General features: G+C 42.7%; 1 protein-coding gene across 1 annotated transcript in view; it reads left to right on the forward strand.

The window, feature by feature from the left end:
• Nucleotides 1-16,182, forward strand: part of glra1 (glycine receptor, alpha 1) — a 121,747-nt gene that overhangs the window by 54,748 nt on the left and 50,817 nt on the right. Inside the window, exons 5-8 of the mRNA XM_065018339.1 lie at nt 1,368-1,435; nt 9,065-9,288; nt 14,939-15,021; nt 15,576-15,713. Coding sequence (XP_064874411.1) covers nt 1,368-1,435; nt 9,065-9,288; nt 14,939-15,021; nt 15,576-15,713 — 513 coding nt within the window. The remainder of the gene's footprint in view (nt 1-1,367; nt 1,436-9,064; nt 9,289-14,938; nt 15,022-15,575; nt 15,714-16,182) is intronic.

Consider the following 16,182-nt stretch of genomic DNA (forward strand, 5'->3'; position numbering starts at 1 on the left):
CTAAGGAGGGGTTTGGTACCGCCTAAGGAGTGGTTTGGTACCGCCTAAGGAGGGGTTTGGTACCGCCTAAGGAGGGGTTTGGTACCGCCTAAGGAGGGGTTTGGTACCGCCTAAGGAGGGGTTTGGTACCGCCTAAGGAGTGGTTTGGTACCGTGATTTACCGCATAAAGCCAATATCTGCCTACTTCCTGAGGGGGTGGATGGGGGCTAGACTTGTTCCCATTGCTGTTCTTTCTCCTTTGAGCCCATTGAAAGTCAACTTTTGTCACCACTTTTGTCACTCCAGTCAACATGGAGCGCTGTGTGTTTACAACGTGATATTACAGTACTAGTGGTGGGGGGGGAGTGGAGATACTCTCAGAATCTCTCAGTCAACATGGAGCGCTGTGTGTTTACAACGTGATATTACAGTACTAGTGGTGGGGGGGGGTGGGGGGGGGTGGAGATACTCTCAGAATCTCTCAGTCAACATGGAGCGCTGTGTGTTTACAACGTGATATTACAGTACTAGTATATTACAGGCTTATGGGGAATTCCGTTGTGGCCCTCTGAAGATTCCCAGGATCGCATGTACATAAAGACGAAATCGCTTTGGAAAAAAGCATCTGCTAAATGGCATATTTTATTCTATTCTATTATATGATGTGTTCCACAATATACTACTTAACATGATTCATATTGAGGAAGGACTTTATGTTTTCAGTATAATCAAGGTGGAAGGACTGTGTTTTCAGTGTAATAAAGGTGGAAGGACTGTGTTTTCTGTATAATCAAGGTGGAAGGACTGTGTTTTCTGTGTAATCAAGGTGGAAGGACTGTGTTTTCTGTATAATCAAGGTGGAAGGGCTGTGTTTTCAGTGTAATAAAGGTGGAAGGGCTGTGTTTTCAGTGTAATCAAGGTGGAAGGACTGTGTTTTCAGTGTAATAAAGGTGGAAGGACTGTGTTTTCTGTATAATCAAGGTGGAAGGACTGTGTTTTCTGTATAATCAAGGTGGAAGGGCTGTGTTTTCTGTATAATCAAGGTGGAAGGGCTGTGTTTTCAGTGTAATAAAGGTGGAAGGACTGTGTTTTCAGTGTAATAAAGGTGGAAGGACTGTGTTTTCTGTATAATCAAGGTGGAAGGACTGTGTTTTCTGTATAATCAAGGTGGAAGGGCTGTGTTTTCTGTATAATCAAGGTGGAAGGGCTGTGTTTTCAGTGTAATAAAGGTGGAAGGGCTGTGTTTTCTGTATAATCAAGGTGGAAGGACTGTGTTTTCTGTGTAATCAAGGTGTTTTCTGTACGTTTTCTGTCTGCAAGGAGGGGTTTTTGTTTCACAGTTCTGTAAATAAGAAAATAATCATTTTTATTTTTCATTCTTTCACAGGTCCCCCTGTAAACGTAACGTGCAACATTTTTATTAACAGTTTTGGGTCCATCGCTGAAACAACAATGGTGAGTCCAAATGTGTTGACCTTTTCAATGTAAAAACACTTCAACATAAAGTACATTTCTTTCTGTTGATATTGATATTTTGAAGTTAACGTGAGGATACACTGAATCATTTTTATTTTCAACAGTATTTTGACTTGCATAACTATGCCTCCAAGATTGTGATTTAATTTAAATAACGATGGGCTTAATATGCAGTGTGTCCAACGGTTCCCTTCTGGAATTACAAGCAGTGCCTCCTCGACCTGAATATTTAGAATAATATTTATCTGCCTCGTCGAACTTAATCTCTATTCAAAACTCAGTTCAGAGGGGCTTCATATCTACTGTTCAGATGTCTTCATGTCTTCAAGGGGTCATAATAATCAGTTGTTTGTCGATTATTTATCAAGATAGTAGATCAAGAGGTCTAGAATATCTATAAAAAGACAATGAGGTGAAATATATGTTGTTTGAAGGACAGTATATCAACATGTAGATGGAAGAACAGTAGACCAACATGGAGACAGAAGGACATGGAGACAGAAGGACAGTAGACCAACATGGAGACAGAAGGACATGGAGACAGAAGGACAGTAGACCAACATGGAGACAGAAGGACAGTAGACCAACATGGAGACAGAAGGACATGGAGACAGAAGGACAGTAGACCAACATGGAGACAGAAGGACATGGAGACAGAAGGACAGTAGACCAACATGGAGACAGAAGGACATGGAGACAGAAGGACAGTAGACCAACATGGAGACAGAAGGACAGTAGACCAACATGGAGACAGAAGGACAGTAGACCAACATGGAGACAGAAGAACAGTAGACCAACATGGAGACAGAAGGACATGGAGACAGAAGGACAGTAGACCAACATGGAGACAGAAGGACAATAGACCAACATGGAGACAGAAGGACATGGGGACAGAAGGACAGTAGACCAACATGGAGACAGAAGGACAGTAGACCAACATGGAGACAGAAGGACAGTAGACCAACATGGAGACAGAAGAACAGTAGACCAACATGGAGACAGAAGGACATGGAGACAGAAGGACAGTAGACCAACATGGAGACAGAAGGACAATAGACCAACATGGAGACAGAAGGACATGGGGACAGAAGGACAGTAGACCAACATGGAGACAGAAGGACAGTAGACCAACATGGAGACAGAAGGACAATAGACCAACATGGATACAGATAGTAGAGTTGTGATATAGGGTGCTAGTTTTGTCCTATATTTCTATTGTATTTCTTTTTAATCCCAATCCTCGTCCCCGCGGGAGGCCTTTTGCCTTTTGGTAGGCCATCATTGTAAATAAGAATTTGCTCTTAATTGACTTGCCTAGTTAGATAACTGTTCAATTACTGTTTTTATAAAAATAAGATCATAGAAACAGACCCAACCCACTGGGTACTGACGTCAATTCAACGTTGATTCAACCAGTCTGTACCCAATAAATAACAGTTATCAGATCAATGTGTCCTCTGATGGAAATCCCTGTCTGTACAGTCAAATACAGTCAAGGACTGACTGGCAGTTATAGAAACAATAGGTTGACTCTCTATCCATCTGGAGGCACTCAGTTACATAGTATGGAATTCAAACAGGCCCTGATGACAGATCCTTCCTACCTCATTGTCATCATTTAATTTCTCCAACCATAATGACAACATATTTAAGGGTGTCGGAGAGCTCAGAGCAGGACAAATAAAGCATGGGATGGGTTTGGAGGGGCTGGGATGGGATGGGATGGGTTTGGAGGGGCTGGGATGAACTGGGTTGAGATGGGATGGGCTGGGATGAACTGGGTTGAGATGGGATGGGCTGGGATGAACTGGGTTGAGATGGGATGGGCTGGGATGAACTGGGTTGAGATGGGATGGGATGTGCGAGGATGGGATGGGCTGGGATGAACTGGGTTGAGATGGGATGGGCTGGGATGGCCCAGGCCTTAGTGTCTAGTCTCCATGCCAAGTCTCCTTGGGGGAGACGTATCAGTAGAGTTAGTAGAGCAAGCAACTAAAACTGCTGCAGACTGCACAACCTCCTCACGCAGAACAAATGTTCCACTCTTTTTCTCCCTCTACGCTCAGTGGAATTGATCCGGATGCCTTTCCTCCAAGTCCTAGTCTCTCTCTCTCTCTCTCTCTCTCTCTCTCTCTCTCTTTCTCTCTCTCTCTCTCTCTCTCTCTCTCGCTGTCTCTCTATGTCTTTCTCTCTCTCTCTCTCTCTCTCTCTCTCTCTCTCTCTCTCACTCTCTCTCGCTCTCTCTCTGTCTCTCCATGTCTGTCTCTCTCCCTCTCTCTATCTCTCTCTCCCCTTGTCTGTCTCTCTCTCTCTCTCTTTCTGTCTGTCTCTTTCTATCTATCTATCTATCTATCTATCTCTCTCTCTCTCTCTCTCTCTCTCTCTCTCTCTCTCCCTCTTTCTCTCTCTGTCTCTCTCGCTCTCTCCCTCTCTCTGTCTCTCTCTCCCCCTGTCTCTGTCTCTGTCTCTCTCTCTCTCTCTCTCTCTCTCTCTCTCTCTCTCTTTCTGTCTGTCTGTCTCTCTTTCTCTCTCTCTCTTTCTGTCTGTCTCTCTTTCTCTCTCTCTCTCTCTCTCTCTCTCTCTCTCTCTTGCTCTCTCTCTCGCTGTCTCTCTGTCTCTCTTTCTCTATCTCTGTCCCCCTCTTTTTGTCTCTCTCTGTCTGAATGCTATTTGAGAAAGAAATGGAATAAGGGATGTGGGGAGGTGAAACTAAAGAGAATGCCATCAATAAATCTTTAGTGTTCATAGGTCTGGTGAGAACAATGTTTCGTGTAATGATCCGACTGAGTCTGAGTCGCAGGTGGCACCATTCTCCCTGCATAGTGGGCTCTGGTCAAAAGTAGTGCACTATGTAGGGTATAGGGTGGGCTCTGGTCAAAAGTAGTGTACTATGTAGGGTATAGGGTGGGCTCTGGTCAAAAGTAGTGTACTATGTAGGGTATAGGGTGGACTCTGGTCAAAAGTAGTGTACTATGTAGGGGATCGGGTGGCCTCTGGTCAAATGTAGTGTACTCTGTAGGGTATAGGGTATGGTATAGGGTGGACTCTGGTCAAAAGTAGTGTACTATGTAGGGTATAGGGTGGGCTCTGGTCAAAAGTAGTGTACTATGTAGGGTATAGGGTGGCCTCTGGTCAAAAGTAGTGTACTATGTAGGGTATAGGGTGGACTCTGGTCAAAAGTAGTGCACTATGTAGGGTATAGGGTGGGCTCTGGTCAAAAGTAGTGTACTATGCAGGGTATAGGGTGGACTCTGGTCAAAAGTAGGGTACTATGTAGGGGATCGGGTGGCCTCTGGTCAAATGTAGTGTACTATGTAGGGTATAGGGTATGGTATAGGGTGGACTCTGGTCAAAAGTAGTGTACTATGTAGGGTATAGGGTGGGCTCTGGTCAAAAGTAGTGTACTATGTAGGGTATGTAGGGTTTAGGGTGGACTCTGGTCAAAAATAGTGTACTATGTAGGGTATAGGGTGGACTCTGGTCAAAAGTAGTGCACTATGTAGGGTATAGGGTGGACTCTGGTCAAAAATAGTGTACTGTGTAGGGTATAGGGTGGACTCTGGTCAAAAATAGTGTACTATGTAGGGTATAGGGTGGACTCTGGTCAAAAGTAGTGCACTATGTAGGGTATAGGGTGGACTCTGGTCACAAGTAGTGCACTATGTAGGGTATAGGGTGGACTCTGGTCAAAAGTAGTGCACTATGTAGGGTATAGGGTGGACTCTGGTCACAAGTAGTGCACTATGTAGGGTATAGGGTGGACTCTGGTCAAAAGTAGTGTACTATGTAGGGTATAGGGTGGACTCTGGTCAAAAGTAGGGTACTATGTAGGGTATAGGGTGGACTCTGGTCAAAAATAGTGTACTGTGTAGGGTATGTAGGGTATAGGGTACCATTTGGGATGCATGCTGGCTCCTGGTCCACAAAAGGAACCTGAGGTCCTCTGTGGCCCACCACCGTCTGATTGTTTTCCCGGCTTTAAAGCTACAACACCCAGGGGAAAAGCCAGAGGCTATTTAATTAGCTCTGCTAGCCTGAGTCCCAAATGACAGGCTATTCTTTGACCATGGCTCAGGGGCTTTGGACAAAAGTAGTGCACTATGTAGGGAATAGGATGCGATTTGAGACTCATTCCTAGCCTGCTGCTCTTTCATTCTCTTTCTTCCGGAGGCTAGAGAGTGAACGCATAAATCCCAAATTCCTGATGTTTGTTTGTTACAGGTAGTTGTTGGAGATGGTTGGGTGTTGCTCCATGCAGACCTAAGTCACATTAGACTACATAGCAAAAAAAAAAAAAAAAAAATGTTTCAAATATGCCACTGTCAGGACTCGGAGAAGGAGTATATTTGGCTTTCGGCTAAAATTGTATTATGGATTGGGTGCTATGCTGTTGCCGTAAATCTGTTAGCTAAGAGAAATCACACCCAACATGTCTGAGAGAGTGAGTTCACCCATGGCTTCTGCTGATGATGATGATGATGATGATGGAGGAATGTGTGAGACAACTCTATGCTTTCTAATCTAACAGTATACTCTATGGTTCATAATCAGACTGTTGTAGCAGAGGTTGGGTTAGAGCCAGACTGGGACCTGCAGTGTTGTGTTGTTGGCTCTGGAGCTCCTGACCTGATCCTCTTTTCTCGTGTAGGAGAACCGTGCTTGAACCCAGTTGGTCACACTATGTTAAAACTTCTTCGGGATCCGTGTCCCTTCCATGGGACAGTGAGCTAACGTAGGCTAATGCGATTAGCATGAGGTTGTAAGTAACAAGAAAATGACCACGGGTATAGATATATCTGACATTTGCAGGAAGCTGAAATTCTTGTTAATCTAACTGCACTGTCTAATTTACAGTAGCTATTACAGTGAAAGAATACCATGCAATTGTTTGAGGAGAATGCACAATTTTTAAAATAAGTTATTAATAAACAAATTAGGCACATTTGGGCAGTCTCGATACAAAATATTGAACAGAAATGCAATAGTTCATTGGATCAGTCTAAAACTTTGCACATACACTTCTGCCATCTAGTGACCAAAATGTAAATTGCACCTGGGCTGGAATAATACATTATAGCCTTTGTCTTGCATTTCAAAGATGATGATACAAAGAAAATACAAAAGAACGGTTGTTTTCTTTGTATTATGTTTTGTTTTCTTTGTATTATCTCTTACTAGATCTATTGTGTTAATATTCTACTACATTCCTTTCCCATAAACTCCAAAGTGTTTCCATTGAAATGGTACCAATAATATGCATATCCTTTATCCAGGGCCTGAGCTACAGGCAGTTAGATTTGGGTAGGACATTTTAGGCAAAAATGGAAGAAAAAAAGGGGCTAATCCTTATCACACACATTAAATGTGTTTCCATTTGGTGGGATTTGACATTGATGACAATTTGTTTTCTATCTTACTTGATATGACTTAAAATGTGTAGTTGTAAGGAGTTGATAGTAACAAACAGTCAAATCAGTCATCACATAAGGTAGCTTTGACAGTCATAGAAATTGAATTACTCAATATGGCCGCCCATCCACCCATCACCGAACATTGACTTGAACAGGTGCTTCCCTTTAGGGTAATTATATTTCTATGTTGGCAGCAAACCAATTTGGCTATCCACATTGGAGAACCCTTTAAAGAACCCTTCTTGGTTTAAGTAGAACCCTTTTGTTTCACAGTAGAACCCTTTTGTTTCACAGTAGAACCCTTTTGTTTCACAGTAGAACCATTTTGGGTTCCATGTAGAACCCTTTCAATCACTTCTCGTGAAAAACAGAAGATGTTTTGCCATAATGTGAAATGACCTAACTGCCCTGGGAGATAATTGTATGACGGCCTCCACTCTTATATTGTATCCTTTGTTGGGGGGATATTTTCATATTCCACCTGTGTGTTAAGAATCTAGATTACTGCTATTTTAAATAATGAAAAGGTCTATGAAGACCTCATTCTGTAATCACAGACAGACTAGACCTCATTCTGTGATCATAGTCAGACTAAACCTCATTCTGTAATCATAGTCAGACTAGACCTCATTCTGTAATCATAGTCAGACTAGACCTCATTCTGTAATCACAGACAGACTAGACCTCATTCTGTGATCATAGTCAGACTAAACCTCATTCTGTAATCATAGTCAGACTAGACCTCATTCTGTGATCATAGTCAGACTAGACCTCATTCTGTAATCATAGTCAGACTAAACCTCATTCTGTAATCATAGTCAGACTAGACCTCATTCTGTAATCATAGTCAGACTAAACCTCATTCTGTAATCATAGTCAGACTAGACCTCATTCTGTAATCATAGTCAGACTAGACCTCATTCTGTGATCATAGTCAGACTAGACCTCATTCTGTGATCATAGTCAGACTAGACCTCATTCTGTGATCATAGTCAGTGTTCCTTAAAACTCATTTTTATTTTGAAACAAAATTCCCATAATAACAAAACAGGTGTATCTGTGTGTTGTGAGATCATTTCTAGAAAACATATTTCTAATGTTGTGGCTGATTGCCATTGGAAAGGTCACCTGCTGTCATACCTCGCTACGTCACAGCCTCGTCTCTAGAATAATTGACAATTACGGTGGACTGTCGTGGCTAAAGGCCACAGCTCTATTGAAGGGCTATATGTGTTTTCTAAAGGACACCATGAACCACCAGGACCGTTATTTAGCTCCGACCTTAAGAATGCTGCTACTGTCCAGACAGGCTTGATTTGCATAAACAATATACACATGGAAAGCCCAATAACGTCTAATATAGAATCTTTAGTTTAACTAAGCTTTATTCAATACAAATGCATAGGTTTTTCTTTTAGGTCGAAAGAATTGGAAACCAAATCAAATCAAATGGTATTTGTCACATACACGTACGTGGTTAGCAGATGTTATTGCGAGTGTAGCGAAATGCTTGTGCTTCTAGTTCCGACAATGCAGTAATAACCAACGAGTAATCTAACCTAACAATTCCACAACTACTACCTTATATACACAAGTGTAAAGGGATGAAGAATATGTACATCTAAATATATGAATGAGTGATGGTACAGAACGGCATAGGCAAGATGCAGTAGATGGTATAGAGTACAGTATATACATATGAGATGAGTAATGTAGGGTATGTAAACATTATATTAAGTGGCATTGTTTAAAGTGGCTAGTGATACATGTATTACATAAAGATGGCAAGATGCAGTACATGGTAGAGAGTACAGTATATACATATGAGATGAGTAATGTAGGGTATGTGTTTAAAGTGACTAGTGATACATTTTTCCATCATTTTTTGCATTATTAAAGAGGCTGGAGTTGAGTCAGTATGTTGGCAGCAGCCACTGTTAGTGGTGGTCGCAATTGTAAATGAGAACGTGATCTCAACTTGCCTACCTGGTTAAATAAAGGTGAAATAAAAAATAAATAAATAAACAGTCTGATGGCCTTGAAATCCCCATGTCAATCCTTTAACCCAGAAATCAATTATTAAATTAAACAAACAATCAAACCTCCCCTGAGTCCTGGCTATACAATGCACTGACACACCTAGGACTTTCTCTGACAATCTGATGCACTGATTGACATTTAACTGTTCTCTCCCCAGGACTACAGAGTGAATATCTTCCTGAGGCAGCAATGGAACGACCCCAGGCTGGCCTATAGTGAATACCCCGATGACTCTCTCGACCTGGACCCGTCTATGTTGGACTCTATCTGGAAACCTGATTTGTTCTTCGCCAACGAAAAAGGCGCCAATTTCCATGAGGTTACGACTGACAACAAACTACTAAGGATTTCAAAAAATGGAAACGTATTGTATAGTATTCGGTATGCTGTTATTTTCTTGTTGTACCTTCCTCTTTTCTTGTTAGTTTCTCAGAATGTCTATCCGGTGCTAGACCTATAGCTGACAGATGAATGTCTATCCGGTGTTAGACCTATAGCTGAAAGATGAATGTCTATCCGGTGCTAGACCTATAGCTGACAGATGAATGTCTATCCGGTGCTAGACCTATAGCTGACAGATGAATGTCTATCCGGTGCTAGACCTATAGCTGACAGATGAATGTCTATCCGGTGCTAGACCTATAGCTGACAGATGAATGTCTATCCGGTGCTAGACCTATAGCTGAAAGATGAATGTCTATCCGGTGCTAGACCTATAGCTGACAGATGAATGTCTATCCGGTGCTAGACCTATAGCTGACAGATGAATGTCTATCCGGTGCTAGACCTATAGCTGACAGATGAATGTCTATCCGGTGCTAGACCTATAGCTGACAGATGAATGTCTATCCGGTGCTAGACCTATAGCTGACAGATGAATGTCTATCCGGTGCTAGACCTATAGCTGACAGATGAATGTCTATCCGGTGCTAGACCTATAGCTGACAGATTAATGTCTATCCGGTGCTAGACCTATAGCTGACAGATGAATGTCTATCCGGTGCTAGACCTATTGCTGACAGATGAATGTCTATCCGGTGCTAGACCTATAGCTGAAAGATGAATGTCTATCCGGTGCTAGACCTATAGCTGACAGATGAATGTCTATCCGGTGCTAGACCTATAGCTGACAGATGAATGTCTATCCGGTGCGAGACCTATAGCTGACAGATTCATGTCTATCCGGTGCTAGACCTATAGCTGACAGATGAATGTCTATCCGGTGCATGGCCTATGGCATATTATATTGCTTACGGTGGAAACAAAACAGATATTAACATCCACATAACAACAAAAGTGATCGACTTTAAATGCAAGCATTTTTGCAATGTATTTGATCTGTTATCAACCCTAGTATTCAACCCTTGGACAGACAGAGAGGAATTGGATCCTTATAAACAGCCATGGGAAGGCAGGGAGAAGAGTCCTTCTCATCTCTTACCTTGACACCATCAAATGAACCCATTAGATTGATTTGAGCTCACCTGACCCCGCGTTAAAGAGAACCTGCCTCAGTGTCTTTGATTCTCACCTGACCCCGCGTTAAAGAGAACCTGCCTCAGTGTCTTTGATTCTCACCTGACCCCGCGTTAAAGAGAACCTGCCTCAGTGTCTTTGATCTCACCTGACTCCGCGTTAAAGAGAACCTGCCTCAGTGTCTTTGATCTCACCTGACTCCGCGTTAAAGAGAACCTGCCTCAGTGTCTTTGATTCTCACCTGACTCCGCGTTAAAGAGAACCTGCCTCAGTGTCTTTGATCTCACCTGACCCCACGTTAAAGAGAACCTGCCTCAGTGTATTTGATTCTCACCTGACCCCGCGTTAAAGAGAACCTGCCTCAGTGTATTTCATCCTACCTGTTCAGTGTCTTTGATTCTCACCTGACTCCGCGTTAAAGAGAACCTGCCTCGGTGTCTTTGATTCTCACCTGACTCCGCGTTAAAGAGAACCTGCCTCAGTGTCTTTGATTCTCACCTGACCCCGCGTTAAAGAGAACCTGCCTCAGTGTATTTCATCCTACCTGCCTCAGTGTCTTTGATTCTCACCTGACTCCGCGTTAAAGAGAACCTTAAAGAGAACCTGCCTCAGTGTCTTTGATCTCACCTGACTCCGCGTTAAAGAGAACCTGCCTCAATGTCTTTGATTCTCACCTGACTCCGTGTTAAAGAGAACCTGCCTCAGTGTCTTTGATTCTCACCTGACCCCACGTTAAAGAGAACCTGCCTCAGTGTCTTTGATCTCACCTGACCCCACGTTAAAGAGAACCTGCCTCAGTGTCTTTGATCTCACCTGACTCCGCGTTAAAGAGAACCTGCCTCAGTGTATTTGATTCTCACCTGACTCCGCGTTAAAGAGAACCTGCCTCAGTGTCTTTGATTCTCACCTGACCCCGCGTTAAAGAGAACCTGCCTCAGTGTATTTCATCCTACCTGCCTCAGTGTCTTTGATTCTCACCTGACTCCGCGTTAAAGAGAACCTTAAAGAGAACCTGCCTCAGTGTCTTTGATCTCACCTGACTCCGCGTTAAAGAGAACCTGCCTCAATGTCTTTGATTCTCACCTGACTCCGTGTTAAAGAGAACCTGCCTCAGTGTCTTTGATTCTCACCTGACCCCACGTTAAAGAGAACCTGCCTCAGTGTCTTTGATTCTCACCTGACCCCACGTTAAAGAGAACCTGCCTCAGTGTCTTTGATCTCACCTGACCCCGCGTTAAAGAGAACCTGCCTCAGTGTCTTTGATCTCACCTGACTCCGCGTTAAAGAGAACCTGCCTCAGTGTCTTTGATTCTCACCTGACCCCGCGTTAAAGAGAACCTGCCTCAGTGTCTTTGATTCTCACCTGACCCCACGTTAAAGAGAACCTGCCTCAGTGTCTTTGATCTCACCTGACCCCACGTTAAAGAGAACCTGCCTCAGTGTCTTTGATCTCACCTGACCCCACGTTAAAGAGAACCTGCCTCAGTGTCTTTGATCTCACCTGACTCCGCGTTAAAGAGAACCTGCCTCAGTGTCTTTGATTCTCACCTGACCCCACGTTAAAGAGAACCTGCCTCAGTGTATTTGATCTCACCTGACCCCACGTTAAAGAGAACCTGCCTCAGTGTCTTTGATTCTCACCTGACCCCACGTTAAAGAGAACCTGCCTCAGTGTCTTTGATCTCACCTGACCCCACGTTAAAGAGAACCTGCCTCAGTGTCTTTGATCTCACCTGACCCCACGTTAAAGAGAACCTGCCTCAGTGTCTTTGATTCTCACCTGACCCCACGTTAAAGAGAACCTGCCTCAGTGTCTTTGATCTCACCTGACCCCACGTTAAAGAGAACCTGCCTCAGTGTCTTTGATCTCACCTGACTCCGCGTTAAAGAGAACCTGCCTCAGTGTCTTTGATCTCACCTGACCCCACGTTAAAGAGAACCTGCCTCAGTGTCTTTGATCTCACCTGACTCCGCGTTAAAGAGAACCTGCCTCAGTGTCTTTGATTCTCACCTGACCCCACGTTAAAGAGAACCTGCCTCAGTGTCTTTGATTCTCACCTGACCCCGCGTTAAAGAGAACCTGCCTCAGTGTCTTTGATTCTCACCTGACCCCACGTTAAAGAGAACCTGCCTCAGTGTCTTTGATCTCACCTGACCCCACGTTAAAGAGAACCTGCCTCAGTGTCTTTGATCTCACCTGACCCCACGTTAAAGAGAACCTGCCTCAGTGTCTTTGATCTCACCTGACCCCACGTTAAAGAGAACCTGCCTCAGTGTCTTTTCTGATTGAAAAAAAAGAATCCTTATAAATAACATTTGTCGTGTAACGGTGATGATGTCACACTGCGGTATAAGTAAACTATGAATGCAATGCAACCAATAGACCTGCTCCTCTCCTACCTACATGTATCTCAAGATAAAAGTAACAGCAGCCGTCTAGGTTGAAGCATGAATGGCTGCCTCTTCTATAGATGTTTTTCTATACTCGCGGTATGAACAATAGCATGGAGATGCAGCCAGTCTGTTTGGGGATGAGGTTCACGTGCACGGCAAGCAGGAAGGTGTTTGGGGATGAGGTTCACGTGCACGGCAAGCAGGAAGGTGTTTGGGGATGAGGTTCCACGTGCACGGCAAGCAGGAAGGTGTTTGGGGATGAGGTTCACGTGCACGGCAAGCAGGAAGGTGTTTGGGGATGAGGTTCACGTGCACGGCAAGCAGGAAGGTGTTTGGCATGAGGGGAAGAATGCCTGAGATGTGTATTGTAACCTTTTAGATTACAAGGCATCATGACAGGAAATATAGCCGTTAGAACAATATGTTACCCTGCTTCTCCTCCTGTAAGGCTGTGCTAGTGGTTTATAACAATATGTTACCCTGCTTCTCCTCCTGTAATGCTGTGCTAGTGGTTTATAACAATATGTTACCCTGCTTCTCCTCCTGTAATGCTGTGCTAGTGGTTTATAACAATATGTTACCCTGCTTCTCCTCCTGTAATGTCGTGCTAGTGGTTTATAACAATATGTTACCCTGCTTCTCCTCCTGTAATGCCGTGCTAGTGGTTTAGAACAATATGTTACCCTGCCTCTCCTCCTGTAATGATGTGCTAGTGGTTTATAACAATATGTTACCCTGCTTCTCCTCCTGTAATGCTGTGCTAGTGGTTTATAACAATATGTTACCCTGCTTCTCCTCCTGTAATGCCGTGCTAGTGGTTTATAACAATATGTTACCCTGCTTCTCCTCCTGTAAGGCTGTGCTAGTGGTTTATAACAATATGTTACCCTGCTTCTCCTCCTGTAATGCCGTGCTAGTGGTTTATAACAATATGTTACCCTGCTTCTCCTCCTGTAATGCTGTGCTAGTGGTTTATAACAATATGTTACCCTGCTTCTCCTCCTGTAATGCTGTGCTAGTGGTTTATAACAATATGTTACCCTGCTTCTCCTCCTGTAATGCTGTGCTAGTGGTTTATAACAATATGTTACCCTGCCTCTCCTCCTGTAATACTATGCTAGAGGTTTATAACAATATGTTACCCTGCTTCTCCTCCTGTAATGCTGTGCTAGTGGTGTATAACAATATGTTACCCTGCTTCTCCTCCTGTAATGCCGTGCTAGTGGTTTAGAACAATATGTTACCCTGCTTCTCCTCCTGTAAGGCTGTGCTAGTGGTTTATAACAATATGTTACCCTGTCTATTCCATTCATTATATTCTATTAATTTCCATTCTTCCATTTTATTCTATTCCATTCTATTATATTCAAAAATATATATATATTCTATGCCATTATATGCTATTCTATTCAATTTTTCCATTCAATTCTATTCCATTCTTCCATTCAATTCTATTCCATTAAATTATATTTAATTCCATTCCATTCTATTCCATTCAATTCTATACCATTATATTATACTTAATTCCATTCCATTCTATTCCATTCAATTCTATTCCATTCATTCCATTCTATTCCATTCTAATCTTCCATTCAATTCTACTCCATTATATTCCATTCTAGTCTTCCATTCAATTCTACTCCATAATATTCTACTTCATTCCATTTTATTCTATTATATTCAGTTCTATTCCATTCTATTCCATTCCATTCTATTATATTTCATTATTTGCTATTCCATTCTATTCTATTACATTACATTACTTTCTATTCCATTATATTCTATTGTATTCCATTGTATTCCATTCCATTGTATTATATTTCATTATATGCTATTCCATTCTATCCCATTCCATTCTATTCTATTCAATTTCATTACTTTTTAATTCCATTATATTCTATTGTATTCCATTCTACTCCATTCCATTCTATTCTATTCCATTATATTCTATTGTATTCCATTCTACTCCATTCCATTCTATTCTATTCCATTATATTCTATTGTATTCCATTCTACTCCATTCCATTCTATTCTATTCCATTCTATTCTATGTAAACGTGTTAACAAAATAACGCTGATCCTGGCCTGTCTGTTCTGCTCTTTCCTGTTTTGTGCTGTTCTGTTCTGTTTTGTTCTGTTGTGTTCTATTCTATGTGACCAGAATAACACTGGTCCTGGCCTGTCCCATGGACTTGAAGAACTTCCCAATGGACGTACAGACCTGTATCATGCAGCTGGAGAGTTGTGGGTATTCCATTATCCTTTAGGAACACAGTTATCACACACACACACACACACACGCACACACACACACAGGTAGGGTAGAGGGAAAGTATTTATTTTGTGTTAGTGTGATGGATGTGTCTCTGGTCTGGAGGACAGTATGATGAAAGGCCCAGTGATTTACACAAGCCCCTCCAGCAGCAGAGTGCAGATACAGGGAAGGGACAGAGAGGGAGTCAGGGGGGACCAACCTCCTCCAACCTGCTCTAACCAGCCAACACCGGCTTGTCCCTCCCTCCCCACCTCTTCTCTTTGGAAATTATGGATTTTTCTTTTTTCTTGACTCATTGTTCTCAGGTGTGAAGAATGAAAACAACATGTATTGCTTCTATATGAACACTGTGGAGCTACGGTAGAGTTGGTTGATCAAGGCATTTAAACCTTCATCATACCACATTGTCAATAATATTTGTTTTCTCTCTTACAAACAGCTTGAATGTACTGTGATACTGTGGTAGTAAGACTGTAGTAATACTGTGGTAATAATGATCTTGTTTCAAACTGCTCCCATCCAGTCGGCTATACGATGAATGATCTCATATTTGAGTGGGATGAGAAGGGAGCCGTGCAGGTAGCAGATGGGCTGACGTTACCTCAGTTTATACTGAAAGAGGAGAAAGACCTGCGATACTGTACCAAGCACTACAACACAGGTAGGTTTGTCTCTCATCACCTCTCTGGCTAACTCTTCCTCATACACTCTTTGTTAAGGGGGTTTGTACATTGAGCTAAACTCTCTTTCTCTATGTTGGTCTTTTGTTGAATGTCTGAGAACAACGTAACATAGACATTACAGGGTGCGTTGTTAGGACACATAACACTGGAACACAGAGTGGGAGAAAGAAGGGGGGGAAGGACCGAAACCAATCAGAGCTTTGTCCCAAAATGGCCCCTTTATTCACTGAAAACCATCTGGCCACTCAACCTCATCAATCTCACATTGTTACACTCCAGATGTAACAGAAGAAAACAGAGACTGAAGAGCGGTCTAGATGGAATATGAACATAGACTGAAGGCCAGTCTAGATGGAATCTAAACAGAGACTGAAGGCCAGTCTACAATAATCTAAACAGAGACTAAAGGCCAGTCTAGATGGAATCTAAACAGAGACTGAAGGCCAG

Source organism: Oncorhynchus nerka, linkage group LG5 (assembly GCF_034236695.1).
Source record: "Oncorhynchus nerka isolate Pitt River linkage group LG5, Oner_Uvic_2.0, whole genome shotgun sequence".
In the NCBI taxonomy this organism is placed as follows: Eukaryota; Metazoa; Chordata; class Actinopteri; order Salmoniformes; family Salmonidae; genus Oncorhynchus; species Oncorhynchus nerka.